Source organism: Echinops telfairi, unplaced genomic scaffold, assembly GCF_000313985.2.
Source record: "Echinops telfairi isolate 266 unplaced genomic scaffold, ASM31398v2 ScPeMD7_7420;HRSCAF=8458, whole genome shotgun sequence".
In the NCBI taxonomy this organism is placed as follows: domain Eukaryota; kingdom Metazoa; phylum Chordata; class Mammalia; order Afrosoricida; family Tenrecidae; genus Echinops; species Echinops telfairi.
The window spans coordinates 17,960,384-17,977,275 of NW_022111320.1; the positions used below are offsets into that span (position 1 = coordinate 17,960,384).

The 16,892-nt window shown below is 51.9% G+C and overlaps 1 protein-coding gene across 1 annotated transcript in view; it reads right to left on the reverse strand.

The window, feature by feature from the left end:
• TNIK (TRAF2 and NCK interacting kinase) overlaps positions 1-16,892 on the reverse strand; it is a 445,063-nt gene that overhangs the window by 91,861 nt on the left and 336,310 nt on the right. The window contains exons 10-12 of the mRNA XM_045297671.1: positions 15,146-15,321; positions 10,248-10,314; positions 5,721-5,925 (exon numbers count right to left, since the gene is read on the reverse strand). Coding sequence (XP_045153606.1) covers positions 5,721-5,925; positions 10,248-10,314; positions 15,146-15,321 — 448 coding nt within the window. The remainder of the gene's footprint in view (positions 1-5,720; positions 5,926-10,247; positions 10,315-15,145; positions 15,322-16,892) is intronic.

Here is a 16,892-nt window from a genome sequence, read left to right on the forward strand (position 1 = left end):
TTGTGGGCTTGGGCAGCATTGGGTTGGGATGTTTTCGTGATGCACACTTTCTTTACATAAAACTCTCTTATACACGAGTTGCTGTGGATTTGTTTCTCCAAAGTACCTAGATTAATACACCACACAGTCCCACAAACGACTACGGGGTTTAGTATGGTTATTCCCCATGTACAGATACACACATTAAAGCTCAGAGACGTTAGGGAGCTTGTTTCATGTCGCACACAGCAAGAACACGGTGGCATAGAGAACCCAGCTTGGTCAGAAGCCAGGCTCGTCCAGCTCCAGACTACCTCCCAGCTCACAGACTCTGGCGGAGGTCTGTCTGATGAAGACCTAGTGGGAAGCTCAGGGCACAGACCCGGTGGAGGTTATCTATCCTTTCGCCATCAGCACTTTCACCAACTTCCTGAAGAACTTTCCAATGAGATATTTTGCTACTTTTTTCCTACCCTCCAAATGTTCAGGATAAACGTGATTCTGTGGGGGTTTTTTGTTTTGTTTTTTTACATTCTAGTCGATTTGGGAAAAAACGAGCCCAGGAACCACCATGATATGCAAGGGTTTCATTCTGGGTCTGTCTTAAACATAGATCCTATTTCCCTTTATATGCAATGGGGAATTGACACTCAATCGCTGTAACTTGACATCTCCCCCACCTCACCCCCAGCCATCCTGGCATTGGTGAGGGTGGGGAGGCACATGGGCCCGCAGGGCACAGACACAGAATACTGAATCTGAAATAGTAAGTGGATTCTGGACTGTCTCCGTCACCGATTTAAACGCCACAGACCAGCTAGTGGGCGCCAATACATATCTGATCAGTGGACACATGAACCCTGTGTGACTTTGAGTTCCCCAAACCTTCAGCGAGGAGGAGACTTGATGCTGGATGCATCTAAGCAGAATGTCCTTGGTACCAGTCAGAACGGGCAGTGTGGAGAAGCACACTTCGTGGTGTGTCCCTGGAGAGCACCTCTGGGTTTTCGTCGTGGCCCAGAACCACGGAAGAAGGGAGCCGGCCTCTGGAGGACAGGGACGCGGTCCTTGTGCAGTGCCTCAGCCCCTGGTTCCACACAGGGGCTCTCGCGCCCAGACACTCAGAACTGATGGACCCAGGGTGGCCTTTTGAACCCACTGTGTATCCCTAGTGCTGCGTCACTCTCAGTGGGGCTGCCTGGTGGCAGTCTGGGAGGAGGTGCTCTCAGGACGTGTGGTGGGAAAGCTTCCGGGTGTTCCTTTGTCCATCTTTCACCTTTCTCAGTGTGACTGTGTGGAAAGGCTGCCGTAAGTCAAATGCTGCATGGCCGAGGTCTGGTTCCTCACCAGACCCAAAACTAGGTCTCCAAGCCTTTAAAAGTATTCATTTTCAATAGAGTGACGATCAAATTGTGTGGCATCTCTGAATTCACAATACAGTAAAGCTCTCAACCACAGCAAACTAGATGAATAACCATTAATAAGCAAAGCCAGCACTCATGGAATGTTTACAATGGTGCCAGGCCCTGGTTGAAGCCCTTTGTATTTCATTCGCACACAACTCACTCAATTGTCATTACCTCGCCCATTTGACAGGCGAGGAAACCCAGTGACAGACAGACCCATCGCTTGCTGCCAAAGCTCACCATGACCTGGTGGACTGCCCAGTCATGCTCTGTACGCAGAATCTGGCTCTGGCCAGGCTGCCTCCACGAATCTGAAGAAAGCTGGCCAAAGGCACCTTACCCGAACGAATCGAAAGATGTCCAGCTACACCATGTTCCCCTTCCGCCGCCTTTGGTGTGTAACCTACCTTCCTTTCACAGAAAGTCGTCCTGAAGACCCTGAGAAAGTTACACAGGCGGCAAAGGCCTCCTTCCTTTCTTTCTACACCCATGCCATGCTAATTAACCTACTCCTGTAGCGCTTTCCTGAAAAGCCGACTGACCCTGAGGCCTTCCTCAGAGATCACAGGGCAGCTTCTGATCCGTGTGCAGCCTCCCACCTAAGTGCTGGCTGAGAGCAGGCTGCCAGGCTGGCACTGCTGCACAGGGAGAGAGGAAGGCGGTTGGTTCTAAATGCATGTGGTCACAGGAGGCTTCCTGAGGAATTCTGGTCCAGCCTCACCTACCGACACTGATCTACCTGACAACTCAGAAGCCCCTTCTCACGGAGCCTCCAGGGGGAAGAGAGCTGCCTGGGTTTCCAGGGTGTCCCACAGAGAAGCAGGAGCGGCCCCTGAGCATTCTGCGTCTCCAGGACTCTGCAGGTTGGTGTAAACGGGATGTTGTTGAGTCGATCATCTGACTCTGCCTGACCCTCCTGCAGGGCAGTCTTTACTGCCCCACAAGGCTTCTGAGAGGAGCCCTGGCGGCATAGTGGTTACACACTGGGCTGCTAACTGCAAAGTCAGCCATTCAAAACTGCCAGTCACTCCTTGGAGAAAGGGCTTTCTACTCCCGTAAAGAGTGACAGGGGCAGAAACCACAGGGGCAGTTCGACCCAGTCCTCTAGGGTCCCTGTGAGTTGGAATTGACTTGATAGCGATGGAGATTTTATTTCTTTTTCAGGGTTTCTGAGGCTGTAAATCTTCATGCATGCAGACCACCACACGCTTCTCCTGTGGAGCACCTGGCAGGTTCGGTGAGCGGCCCAAAGGCTTCTCGGCAACTGTAATAGTCGGTGGGAAGTACCCGTATTTTCCCGGACATTATTCTGAAGCTTCCACACAAGACCCTCAGATCCAATTCTCTGAGGACCAGTCCACGAAAAATAAAACACGCCCCAATGTGGCGGCACCTTGAGTGAAATAAGTCCGTCACAAAAGGACAGAGATCGTATGATCTTCCTGCGATGCATGGCCAAGAACTGGCATAGGTCTGGGGATGGAAGTGTTCCAGTGGCCCCAGGGGTAAGAGGCCGTGGGAGAGGAGAGCAGGAAAACGCAGTGTTTAGGAAGCGCCGAGTCCCTGCTTCTGGTGATGGCCGCACCTGGTTGAGATAATTGGTGTCACTGAATTAACTGCACATGTGAAAATGTACCACAGGCAATAAGCATTAGGGTTGACAACGTGCACTCTGGAGGGATCCCACGCCTCTTGACGCCACGTGTGGCTCTCTACATGCACGTGGCCGCAGAGCACCAGGAAGGCCTGGGGCAGGCCCCCTCCCAAACAGTGAGCTTTGGTCTGATGGCTGGGCTCCCAGCTGCTTCATGATTTCTGTCCAGTTATTAAAAACACGAGTGAAGGCCCAGCTAGCGAGTGTACAGCCGTCACGTTGATGTTATGGAATTGTGCGCTGCTCGGCCCAGCCCCAACGGACCTCCCTGAGATGCATTCAGATGGCTATAGTTAAGTGACTAAGTGCCTTCCAGGCCATTTCTCTGCGGTGTCAATGCATTGACACACCAGATCCTGCAACGGGGTTATTACACCTGCTCAGGGTGTTTCTTCTGGCGTAGGGATCTGGGAGTGTGGTCCCTTAGGTGGTGGGACTTGGCACTGGTGAAAAGCCATGTGGAACGCCTGCCCTGTTTCTGGCTTCGGTCAAGAGCTCGCTCAAAGGTGCTTTCAGCAGCAAGTCCTTGCCCTGGGGAGAGATGACTCAGGCCAGCAAGGAGGCAGAAAGCAGCAAACTATAACCTTCCCCTCCGTAGACAATGCTCTCCTCGAGCCTATCCAGGGGCTTACTTGGTGCCAGCCACTGTTCTTTGATGTAGTAACTCTGCTAATTCTTGAAGCTGCTACGACCCCATTTTATACATGGGAAACCTGGGAGAGAGAGAGAGAGAGACGTCGTTGTCTTGTCTCAGCTCCTGAAGTCAGTGAGAGGCAGACACATTCTGACTGTCCCCTTAGCTGCAGCGCTGGTACACTCTGTCTCTACCCTGATCTGCTGACTGGCCATTTAAACACGATTATTGGACGGAGGGTCAGCAGTTCGAAACCACCAGCTGTTCTACAGGAGAAAGATGATACTTTCCACATCCCTAAATGGATACAGTCTCAGAAACACCCAGGGGCCATTCTACCCAGTCTCGCAGGGTCGCTATGAATCGCATTGACTCCACGGTGGTTACGTTTGCTTTTCTGAGACAGTAATGAATGGTTCTCCCAGAATGGCATGACTGCATTCTCTGTTGGCTGACAATAAATATTTCTTTCTCCATATGATTAAAAGAGTCATTGTTGGCAGCCAACTTGGTTCCAACTCTTGGTGACCTTACATATAATGGGACAAAACGTTATCGGGTCCTGGGTCAAGTTCTAGATCGTTGGTCCAATGTCCCAGTTATTGTTGCAGCCACCATGCATGTCGCGTGTCCTCCAACCTAGAAGCCTCATCGTCCAGCACCGCGCTTGTCTTAGCCCCCTCGTGCTGCTATAGCAGACACAACACACGTGCTCGGCTGCACCAATAGACATCGTTCTCTTTCAGGTTAGGAGGCGAGAAGCCGGGACAGAGTGCTGGCTCCAGGAGAACACTTTCTCTCTCTGTGGGCTCTGTGGGACAGTTCTGGTCTCCTTTCAGCGTCTGAAGGAAGGGCCTGGCATCCCTGGGAGATCTCACGTGTCCTGGCACCAAGCTTCCCCTGGGTCGAGGAGTTTCTCCGTGCAGGGACCCCAGGCCCAAAGGATGCACTGCATGCCCAGCTCTTCTTCCTGGGTGGCAGCAGGTCCCTGTGATATCTGCTCGATTCTCTTTTCCTTTATCTCTTGTTAGTCCAAAGGCATCGCAGGCCGCGCACACTGGAGATGGGGCTGTGATGGATTTAAGGGCAATGCATCCCACCCTAAACCCTTTTACAACAGATTGGCTTATCACATCAGATCACAGCTTGGGGATCACTGCCCAACCGCCACATTTAAGCCCTTCTCTAACTCTCCTACCAGACAATCAGGGTCTACCCAAGCTGGCACACGTTTTTGGGGGGAGACACGATTCAATCCATGACAATACTGGAAAAATATTGTCTTTATCCACTGAGCGTTCACTGGCTAAGTTTGAGGATGAGATCACTGTTTTAGGATGGAAGCTTCATGAAACACATCCCCCGAGTGAGCCCACTGGTATGTGAAGCACCAGGGGAGGGCTTCTAATGCCACGGACAGGTGTCTGTGTGTGCCTGTGTGTGTGCGTATAGCACCACGGTGCAACATCCCGACAGTGGGTGGTGGGAAGACAAGCTTACCCGTCGCTAAACAGTAACAACATGCATGCTGATTGTAACCAGTGAAAGGAGCGCAGGCTCTTAGAGATTAGTCCTAGGAGGAACATCCTTCTGGCAATAACTGCTAGCTGCGATTGGGCCAGTTCTGACTCCTGGTGACCTCCGAGGGTCTTCAAGCCTGTGACCTGTCAGAAGCAGATCTCCAGGCCTTTCCTCCAAGGTGCCTCTGGTTGAGATCACTTACGTATTTGCACCACCTGGGCCTGCCCATCAATACCGAGTCATCCAGGGCTTATCACGAATGGGTGCTGGTTGAGGCAGTCAACTGGGGAAGGCGGACAGGGCATGCCAGCATGTGGTCTTAGGGAGGGTGGCTCATGTGTAGTGATGGTCTGGGAACCTGCCCACCTCCGCCAAAGCCCGGAAGAGCAGACAGGCCTCCTGCTCCTTGGCAGTCAGGCGTGGACGTTCCTGGCCGGCTGTGGGTCCTCCCTTGGGGTAGGGCTGGGCCCACGGTGACAGGTGGGTGTAAGCCCAGAGGTGCAGGGTGCAGCTTGCCGTGCCTTACCTCCTCCAGCCGCCGCCTCTGCTCCTTCTGCTCTTCGATGCGCTTCTGGCGCTCGGCCAGCAGCTGCCTCTTGTGCTCCTCATTCTCCCGCTGCTGCTGCTCCAGCTGCTGCCGCCGCAGGGCCTCGGAGCGCTCCTTGTTGGCCAGCTGCAGCCTCAGGAAGTCCCGGCGCAGCGTGGACTCCCCTGGCAGGTTCAGAATGGAGCTGTGGGCAGGAGGAAGAGATCAGGATCTACAGGGATGGAGCAAGGGGCCGTCACCACCAGGAGTCTGCAGACCACTCTCTCCCTCCGGGGGGTGAAGAAGCCACGTGCCCATGCTCACGGGCACTGGGTCCTCCACGAATGAACGCATGCACCCCAGCAAGGCACAGAGTCAAGGTAGCAGGCTGGGGTTGGGTCTCCCTTTCCGTATGGACACCACTGTTCCCACCCCTACAGGTCCCCCACATTCCTGGGTCAGCACCTCTGTCTACAATGGTTGACACCCTCATCCTTGTACACGGCAAAGATCTGCAGCCACAGGCAGTGGCAGGTGTGCAAGCCCTACCTGCAGACTGGTTCTACTTCCGATTTCAGACAGGCAAGAACCGAGCCACCAACTGCAAGTGGCCCGTGGGCCGCAGTCGGGACATCGGCCCGTGTAGATGAGTACACAGCTTTCCAGCTTAAAGATCACTCTCACCCTGGCTCCCCTGCTCCAACCCCGCAAGGCAAAGACCACGCTGCTCCCGAGAAGCCATGATCAGCCGGAGAAGAGGACCAAGCCTGTGTTTGCTAAGTCCCAAGAGATCCGGGCTTGTCTGCTGCCCGCCAGTGACAGAGCAGGCCCATGGTTTAGTTTGGACCATGGAAGGTACATCTGGTACTTCCACCCAGCCCGTCGATGCTTACGTGGCATGGGCTTCAGTTTCCTCAGCTGTACAGTGGGGGCTGCGCCCACGTGCATGGATCAGAGTGAACAGGGGCAGAGAACACCACCTACCGCCCCAAGTGTGCCCTTAATGGCGTGCGAGTCGGTCAAAGTTACAAGTTCCTCGGTTCTGCGCTGCAGCCTAACAGGGAAGTAACTTTACCGGAAACGGTTTGTAGCTGTTCATTCTGACACAGCGCCGTTGATCTTTCTGGCAGCTTCCATTAGAACGAAATCGATTACTAAATAAATAACTACCAAGTGCCTCCTGTGGGGCAGGTATTGCACTCAACCTGAGTCATGGTGGTGAGCAGATATAAGTTTTCTCCCGCAAGCTTATCTTCTTTTTGAGGATGGCAAGCAAATAAACAGACGCACAAGTAAAAGCACTTCAGGTCCTAGAAGTGCCACAGAAAACAAAGCAGGGCGATAATTTGTATGATGGGTGGGGGGCAGGAGATGAGAATCAAGGGACCTCTTTTAGACGGACAGGTCTGGAAGGGTCTCTCTGAGAAGGTGGCAACTGAATTGAAATGCAAATGATGAAGCAGCGTCAACAACAGGAACAGGGAGGGGGAAGAGAGGCGGAAGGAGGGAGAAGGGTCTCTTGGAGGCACTGAACACCACCTTATCTTGCTGGGGGGGAGGGGGAGGGAGTAAGAGAGAGGGGAGGTCAGAAGACAGGCCCGGCTGTGGAAAGCCCTGGGCTGTGGCAGCCATGGAAAGGTTTTAAGCAGGAGAGTAACCTGCGTGGACTTGGTGAGGTGGCGGAATGGGTAACCGACTGCTGGCTACTGGAGCAGCGCTTGGGGAGAGGCCCTGGGGGATGGGATCCGGATGAGAGTGGTGGGGATGAAAGGTAAGGGGAAAGCCCTGAAGGTGCAGTTGGTGGAAGCTCCTAATGGATCCCTTGTGTGAAGTGAGGGCTGGTTTGCTGGGTTCCCTGCGCAGCTGGGAGATGCGGGTGGAGAGAACAGGAGTGGGGAATGCGGGGGAAGGTAGTGAGGGGGCTAGGCTCTGTTCGGGCAAGTGGTTAGGGTGCTCTGTGCGATGTCACCAAGAAATGACTCCGGGTCTTGAGGCCTTGTTTATGATGTTCCAAAGGCAAAGCTTAGTTTCTACTCTGAATCCAATTGCCACCAAGTCGACTCCAGCTCATGGGGATCTCACATACGTTCCGGCTGCGTAGACCACGCTCCCCAGGGCTTTCCATGGAAAGTCAATGGGAACACCTTTCTTCGGAGGGGCCCGACTAGTGGACTAGTCTCGCCAGTGGTCTGGGTCCTTGACGAACAAGTTCACAGACTGCATCACCCCGGGGCTCCTGCTTCTACACCTCCCCTAAAGCTTTTCGGCCGTGGTGTCAAACTCAAACAAGAAATCCCAAACCACAGTGCCTGTCCATTCCAGAGGCCACATGCTGTGTGCAGAGGTGATGGATTTGGTGAGCCCAGCCTCAGGCAGGCTCCGGGACATTGCCGATCATGTTAATGGTGTCAAATCAATGTCAGGAGCTCTGAGCGGCATGGCTGACCTAATCATTAACTCCACGTGTGACCCAGTTGTCACTCTCAGCTGCTCACTACCTCATTTCTAAAATGAGATAATCACTGTCCTTTTCTACTTTTCCGGAATTTATGAAGATTAATGAGATGCAGCTCCGAAAATCGGACTAGGCCCGCAATCTTCTGGGTGACACAAAGGCATGCTCCATTGCCCAAGTGCGCAGGCAGGACTGGGCAGTTCAGGGGGTGGCTCCTAACAAACGTTCAGCAAACGTTACAAAAGACAAGAATCTCCGTGCTGTAGCGAGGGACCAGGAGGGGGGCAGGGCCCTCTGGGCATCATTGTGCCCGCAGTGTGAAAGCATCGTTGAACACAGGCCATTTGGCCTTTGGCCTTTTCTGGAAGTTCACATTCCAAGTCTTCATCAAGGTCAACATGGGAGGGCCAACAGCATCAGTGTGGCAGTTCCATCATCTCCTGTCCATTTGCGAAGGGGTAGAGTCTAGCCTGTCAATCAGGTCATAGCCAATAAGGCCTTCATGTACTGGCCTTCTCCTGAGGATTCTGGGAACTCCCGTCTTCCTCCCTAGAGGCGAGGCACACACACTTTCTCTGTGCTTAATCTTCCAGCTGATAAGACCCATGGAGCTACACTGATGGAGCCAGAGCCCTGGAGCTGGAGGAGCCACGTGGAGACCCCTGCCAGCGCTGAGATGCTCCCGCCACCACTGGCTCCACAAAACTTCCTACCCACTGGCCTGTGACTTTCCTGAATTTAGCGTCATTTCATGGATTGTGTGAGTCTGAAGAGAACTTTATAGATTGATATTGGACATATGGGCTAATATCGGATTTACGGACTTGATCTGGACTGGGCTGGGATGTTTTCTCAATATTCAACTGCTCTTGTATATAAAGCTCTTTCATATACACATATGAGTGCCTCCCTGGATTTGTTTCTCTAATATACCTGGATTAGCACAGTAAGCATCAGCTGCAAGAAGAGCATTGGCCTTTGGCCTGTGACCTTGGGGAACCCTGTAGCAGGAGAAGAGAGGACCATAAGGCCTTGTAAGCTTATTCTGGTCTCTTAGCATGAACCCAGTATAGTGGGCTGAGTTCATTATAAGCATGCTTCTAGCTGATTACAGCAGCAGCAGTGGCTATGCTGGCCCTCCCCCTTGTGAGGAAGATCAGTCATATGGGAGGGGGTCCCTTGCCTGGAGCATTAGGGAACCACTGCTTAGATGGCTACAGTACAGGGACCCATGTACTCTGGTGTCTCTTCTCCTTGTGAGTTTACCCAATGGTCCATGAACAGAACAGGGGGCTGCCATGGGTGTGGCCAAGCTCCTGGACTCGAGGGGCCAAGAACACTGCTTCCGCCAGTGAATTAGCCCGAGAGGAAGTCTCAGGAGGGTGAGCACACCAGCCTTAATTATTTATCAGTGCAGACTAGGAGACAGCCAGACTCCATCAAAGTCAAGTGAAATTCAAAAGCCTGCGAGGGTTACACTGGAGCAGCCCCTGATTCTGAGGTCCACCGTGGGCACAGCATGCACGTGTCTAGTCGGGGTTTACCTCTAAGGGGGAACTGATTTCCTGGAAATCATTTTCTCTTGTGTCAGGCTGTGGTTGAAATGGCAAGAGATGTGACGAGGGCAGTGGACATGTGACGAGGGCAGTGGCTGCCAGAACAGATTTCTCATAGGTTTGCAGTAATGAACCGAGTAACTCAAGTCCTAGCATACCACCCGGGTCCCTCGAAAGCTGCAGGGAGTTTAATGTGGGTCTCACCCAGATGCCACCATCAAAATGCTCCTCTCTGTGCTACATGCTACACAGGTGAGGCGACCAGGCTGAAGACAATAAGCCACTAATCTTGGGTGGGTGTGGGCAAGGCAAAGGATATGCTGATGTCCACGCTTTCATAAGGGTCTACCCAGGGAAAATCTCCCCAATTAGTGAGTATGGTCATGGACCATCAGTAAGATCGCCCTGGTAGATCGTACAAGTGAACCTATAAATCAAAAGGAAGCTCGCAGCGGATTTCCCACAAACACCACTTCAAAAGGCACGCATTCTCAGACGCCACTCTCCACCTCCTACCTGGGCTCTCCGGAGTCGTTCTCCTCCTCCTCCTCCTCACTTCCGCTGTACTCGTACTCAGTCTCATCTACAGAGAGACGCCGAAGGTTAGCACAGAAAGACGTGACACATCAGCGGACCAGTCCCCTTACTTTTACCTGTAACCGGAGGCTCAGAGAGGGGGAGTTCATGGTGAGCTGAGACAAGGCTCCGTGTCTCCCGACTTGAAGGCCAACTGTGGAGCAAGGTAGCATCCCCGCCAGTGGGATTAAGTCTGTGGAATTCCCATGTGCAAGGCTGCCCGAGTTGTGCTTACATATTTGGCCCTAGGGCCTCACTCGCATGAGCAGCACTGTTGGTGTAGTGGTTACAAGTTGCACTGCAATCTGCATGGTCATCACTTCGAAACCCCCCGTAGCAGCTCCCTGGGAGAAAGACTGGGCTGTCTACTCCCATAAACGGTTGGTCTCAGAATCCAACGGGGGAAGGTGGGTGGGTGGGAGGGGAGGGATGTCACCATGAGTCACCATTGACTCAATGGCAGTGGGTTTGGTTTTTATTTTTGCCTAGCTCTTATATGAAGGAGAAGACAAGGAAGTGAAAAATAACCTTTCAGTCTGTGCTAACTTGCATTACCAGGCCTCTGAAATCAATCTGGTATTGACTCCCTTCACTGTTCACTTATTGACCATATTAATCACGTTTTAAGTAGGAGTTTCATCACAACTGCTATGGATCCACAAATAGCCTTGAGCACAATAAAGTGTGTGCTAAATATTGTGCTGCAATACGTGCTAAGAAGATATAGAGTTAAAAATATTGGCTTGACTCGCTGGGGCTGTTCATTTCAATTACGTGAAATATTAAGTGAATTAAGATGGAAGAATGAGAAAGGCATGCATCTTGGCTTTGAAGGAGGCGAGAACCCAATGTAAGCCATCAGAGGCCCTATGAGTGCACAGAGAAGAACGTTAAACCTTTTGGGTCTCTCCCGCGGCTGGTCCCAGTTAGAGACTCCCTATGTTCCCTCCTTTATTTCTTGTAAGATACGGAAGGCATGGTTTTCGAATGAGGACACTGAGATTATAAGCGGGAAGGTGAGATGACTGATGCCAATCTGGGATTTGGATCTAGAATGGAATCCACGCCTTTGAAAGGATTTTTAAATGGGTATTATTTTACAACCCGCTCTGTCCTAAATAGAAGTGCACACATAGACCAACTGAACATCCGAAAGAGCGGCAGTCATTCTTGGAACAGTGGGGGCTTTGGAAACGGAACAAACTGGGTCTGCGGGCTCGGGAGTCCTTCTCAAGGTAGCAGAAGGGCATTCCAAGCCAGGGAGCCACTGGGTAAGGCTGGCACCTGATGCACTCAGGAACCAGCGTCACCACCGGCTAGCAGTCTGGGTGTGGGAAAGGATGGGTAAACAGAGCATCCTAGGCCCACCAAGGTGAGCACTACTCTGTAGGCAGCCTCTGGAGGACGTCTATCCGGGGAAATGTCTCACTGCTGTCATTCTGTGCAAGCTGTGGGCGGGCTGGCGAATTACAACTTTGTAGATTCGGCATTCCTAAAAAAGAACTGGAACTGCAGTTTGATTGCATGGACCACCAGGAGGCAGATTTCACACACTCAGAATAATGCCACTTGATCATAAACTTAGATAAACACACCTTTCCTTCCATGCCATTGAGGTACTAATTCAGAAATACTGAACTCACTGCCCTCGAGTCAAAGTGGGCTCATAGAAGCCCCTGTGGGCTGTAACTGAGACTGTAACAGTGATGGGAGGAGAAGGCCCAGTTCCTCTTCTCCCTCCGGGTGGTTTCAAACCGCCAACCATACAGATTGCAGGCCAACCACGGGGCTCCTTTAGCCACTAACGTGAGCAAGACAGGCCAACCAGAATTCAATGAATCCAAGTGCATTTTAAATCAATATGTTTTTGACATATAGATCTGTTTGAAATTTTGGGGCTACTTATTTTAAAAGTATTATCTCATAAAAATACAACTAGCCCAAACAAAGTTAGTTTAACATTCCATACTGACCGTTTAATATTTAACACTTCCCTGAAATACATACACAGGGAGTTCCAGGTAAAACACAGAAAAAAATATTTTTTTTTGTTGTCCTCAAGTTTTGGTGCACCGTGGTGGGGTGGGGTCTGCATGCACACTCCCAATTCAAAAACAGCAAATTTATGTGACAAAGGACATTATGGCAAGGAAAGAGGCACATGATCCATCCGATGGCTTGCACTCTCTAGGGTAAAAGCTTCACTTGTTCAGGTCCTCAATTTTAATACCTCACCAGAATCTGGTTTTATTGCTTTTATATTGCTTGGCTAAATTAGCATGAATCTAAGGAAAAGGTAATATAAGGTTGTTGTTGTTTTTTAAAGGCTGAACCAAAATAAAAAATCAATGCAAAATGAAAGCAATTGATCCGACCTGAAGTTGGACATGAAAGAGCTGTGTGCAGGAGTGGGGTGGGGTGGGGGAGCCTTACAGGACAGCCCCGGGTCATGTGACTGAACAGTCGCCAATGGAGAGAGACCTCATTGGCTCAGAACCCCTTCCTGGAACAGCAGATAAAACTGCTCCTGGCAGCCCTACATCTAACCAGGACTGGGTGGGTCAAGGTATCACGTGACTCTTGAACACACCCCTGGGGTGCAAGGAAAGGTCAAGGGCTCCAACCTTGCAGGGGCTGTGGGGGAGAAAAGACCCCGTGTGGCCCTCGAAGGCCGGTCCACTCCATCCTGCAAGGTCTCGGTCAGCACGCAGCATGAACAACCTCCCCGGCTCTGCCCCTTCTGCTTGGCAGAGGACGAACACAGACGTCCACCTCGTGGCACGGTGACTTCTGAGGCACATGTCCCAGTCTGAGCCCAATGGATGGCAACAATTCAAGGCCTGGGCTCTCCCCCACTCTCCTGGGTCGGACGGAGGGGACTGTATGAGCTCTCACCTCTCCAGGATCCCTCCCTCGAGAGTAGCACTGAACATTACATCGTGTTTCAGGATAGAATTGCTCAGTTGCTTCTTGTTGTCCAGAGTGGGAACCAAGGGCCCCAGCTCCTGGAGACCTTTCTAAGTGTAACAGGGTCTGGTCCTCTGTCATCTTCAAGGCTGCTGGCCTGGTTCAGGCCACTGCTATAGCTGCTGTGTCCCCTGTGCCCCTGCGAGGTTCTTCATGGTTGCCAGCCTGCTACTTTGCCAAATCGGAGACTAACTACTATTTGGCGAGTGCTTCGACAGGCCAGCCTGCGGGTTGAGCGTCTCATGTTATGGTCTCTTAGCGTGTTTCTCACAATCCCGGGCAATCAATCATACTGTGACATCCCAGTCCTATTTCTTAAAAAGAAGAAGTTGGGGGTGATGGTGGTAAGAGCTGGCATTGGGACCCAGGTCTGGTCTGAAAACAGAACCTGGTCCTTCCCAGAGAAGTCTGCCCTTGGACTTGCATGTCTGATGAATGGTTCTGTCACAGGCCCAAGACCACCATCAATAAACTACTGTTAAGTGGCGGGACATACGGACCCGGGCTCTTCTTGCCAACATCCTCCAGCTCGGGGGGGCTTGGGGGGGCTTCCCCGCTCCTGGGGTTCAGATGACTCCTCCCTCTGTTCCACAGACTCCGGAGAGGGGCCTCTTTTAGTCTTTGCCCCATGAGCGCCCTCTCCTGAGCCTTCTAATCTCTCCAGGCACTCCACTCACTGTCCCTTCACGGTCCCAGGAACGACTCTCACCTTCAGTCTTCACACAAGCTTTCTCCTCGGCCTACCCAAATCCGGACACTACCACTCCACCCGGTCCGTGCCTCACATACTGCCTACCAGCCCCCCCTTCGTTCCCAGTCCACACCGAGATGGAAGCTGCCTTCTGGATATCCACTGCGGAGGCCAAGAAGAAGGGATGTTTAAATAAAAGGGGAGCAGGCTGCACCGTCTCCCACTTGCCCGTCTGGGTGGTGAAGCAAAGGGAAGCGGCAGAGAGGAAGGACGGGTGGAAAATCACATCCTGACGTGTCCCTCCACACCTCACTCTCCATGCTCTCACGCCGACCTTGCCAGCCCCATTTGGTCTCCTCCCTGCCGCCCCCCTGTTATCTGCACTCTCCTGGGATCCAATTTACTTGTCTCCTCCAATTCTGCCTTCTCACGCCTTAGCCTTCCCTACCCTGCCTTCAACTCCCCACGAAAACCGGCTCCAGACACGTGCGTTCTCTGTGTGTGCATAGAGAACCATAAGCCTCCCACCAAACAACCCGAGTACAGCCTCAGGACCCCCGTGTGGATGATGTTTCCCCCAACACTGTAGCGGCTAAAAGCTTGTGCTTAACAGGGAGCGCTGACTTAGAGTTTGGTTTCTATAAAATAAAGACTCTCACTGAATGGGCTTGTGGCTCAAAAATCCCATGCTCCTGGCAAGCTAATCACCTTTTATAAATCTGCAGGTAGACGAAAACTTCATCCTGCCTCCGAAAGAGCTGACTTCAAATGAGCCTCACTGCACAGATACTCCATGGTGAAGTCTGACCGCGCAGAAAAGCTGATGACTCGCCCCTCCCTTCTCTTTTAAGATTGTCTGTCTTCTGTACGCTTCTAGTCTTGTGAACACGGATATTCATTGGGATTCAGAGGATCACTTGTCCTTTCTGAGCAGCGCTGCACATGACTGCTCAGTGGCCAGAAGAGGCACCGTGCCTTGCAGTCTGCCCCTCTGGGAAAGGGCTCCATCCCAGCAGTCCCACTCCATTGGTGGCCCCAGGCTGCGATCTCGGAGGCAGAGCCCCTCATACAGAAGAAAGACCCAGGCCCATTGAAATCCCCACAGCCCCTTCCAGTATCAAGGGCCCTGTGACTCATCCTGCCTTTTGTTTCCCTGCTGAAATACAAAGGGGCTTCTAACCTTTCTCTCCTCGCTTCTTCTTGGTTCTGTCGATATGGTCCTTGAGTTGAATGCGGACCTGTCGCTCATTAGGTTGGTCTCGTATAAACGGATGCTTCATCAGCTGCTCGGTCGCTGGCCGCTGGCTGTGATTCTTTACTAAGCAGCTCTCAATGAAAGACTGAAATTTTTTTGACCTGCCAAATGAAAGAGAGGAAGCCCCAGATCAAGTGACGGTCTGAGAAAAGACAAATGCCTTGTTTCGGACTTGCTGGAATGAAAGATCAATGGTCTAAGAAGCCACTGTGAGTTGCTGGGTGGTACCAATGGATTGGCAATTGACAACTAGCTGAAAAGCTGGAAGTTCTAATCAACTCAGAGGCCTCAGAGGGCACACCTCGGACACCCCGTGGGGCGGCTCTGTTCGGCACGCACTGTATCTCCGCAAGTCAGATTGAACTTGACAGCAACTAGTGCTGTCCCGATAACAGATGAATCCACCAGGCCCAAAGTGGGTCGAGCATGACAGTGGGTACAACGCTGTCCAAAGGCAGCCCAAGGAACAGAACGGTGGGCGTGTCGAGGGCACCCTCAATGCACCAGCAGTACACAGTTGAGGCAACACAGGAACTCATATACAAATGAAAGGGTTTCTTCATCATGTAACCTGGGCCTCTGAGCTGGCAGGGTTAGGGAAATGAGGAAACAGAGCTAGACCTTAAAGGATTAGGAGGAAGTCACTTGGGGCCAGCCACCGTTCAGATAGGGAATCAGCGAAAGATTGCAGCTGGGAGCGAGTCTCCCACGTGTCAGGGGACATGGGGGTGAGTTGCTTACATGAGGCAGAACGTGCAAAGCTGGGGCAAATAAAACTAAAGTCAAAAAGGGAAGGGGGTGAGTGGTGCCATTTGTAGAAATGAGGAAGATTCTTGAATGGGAAAATGAACTGTAATGAGGCCAAGTTTTTAATCAGTACTTTGTGAATCACCTGTGAACTTTACTTTCCAATCAGTAAGAGCAGGAGGCGCGTGTATGCTAACCACCCACCCAAGGGCTTGGAAATGGATTTTTAAGGGGTGAAGTTCATGGCTAGAAGGAAAGGAACTTCCCTCTAGAAGGGCGCTCAAAGATAAACCCTGTGGCAGAGCGTCTCAGGCAGTGAGGAGGGATACTGTACCAGGGATTAAGGCAGCATGTCAAATAAGCGGTCGAAATGAACAGTGGACTTTAGCTATGAGTCATGAGTTGGGCACGCATGTTCTTAATGAATGTCCCAAGAAATTACGCTGCACCATAAATAATTAAGCCCCTGACTCAACGGCAAGACTTTCCAAGCTACTTCAGTGGTAGCACAATACACCACCTCACCCCAGGGTCCGGTGCACAATCCTGGTCACCCTCTTCAACCTCTGCTGGCTGCTCAGAGCAGGCGGGATCCGCCAGGTGCTCTCCGTCGCCCTCTTGTGGAGCCCTGGTGTTATAGGATTGGGTCCCAGGAGCAAGCCTTTCCTAAGCTTTCCCCTATAGTCACTTGGGGCCTGAGCCCAAGGAACACAATGGTGGGCGTGTTCTTCGAGGGCTGAGGGCTGGGGGTGGGGTGGGGAGCACCCTGAAATACACCATTCTCTGTTTCGGTCCATGTCTGGGAATAGTCCAACCTCATGCCACTTTTTGATTCATTAATTAACTAAAGTACTCCATTATTGGCCTTTTCCCCTTCCTAAATTTCTGAGCTATGTTCATGCCTTTAAAAAACATTTTCCATGGA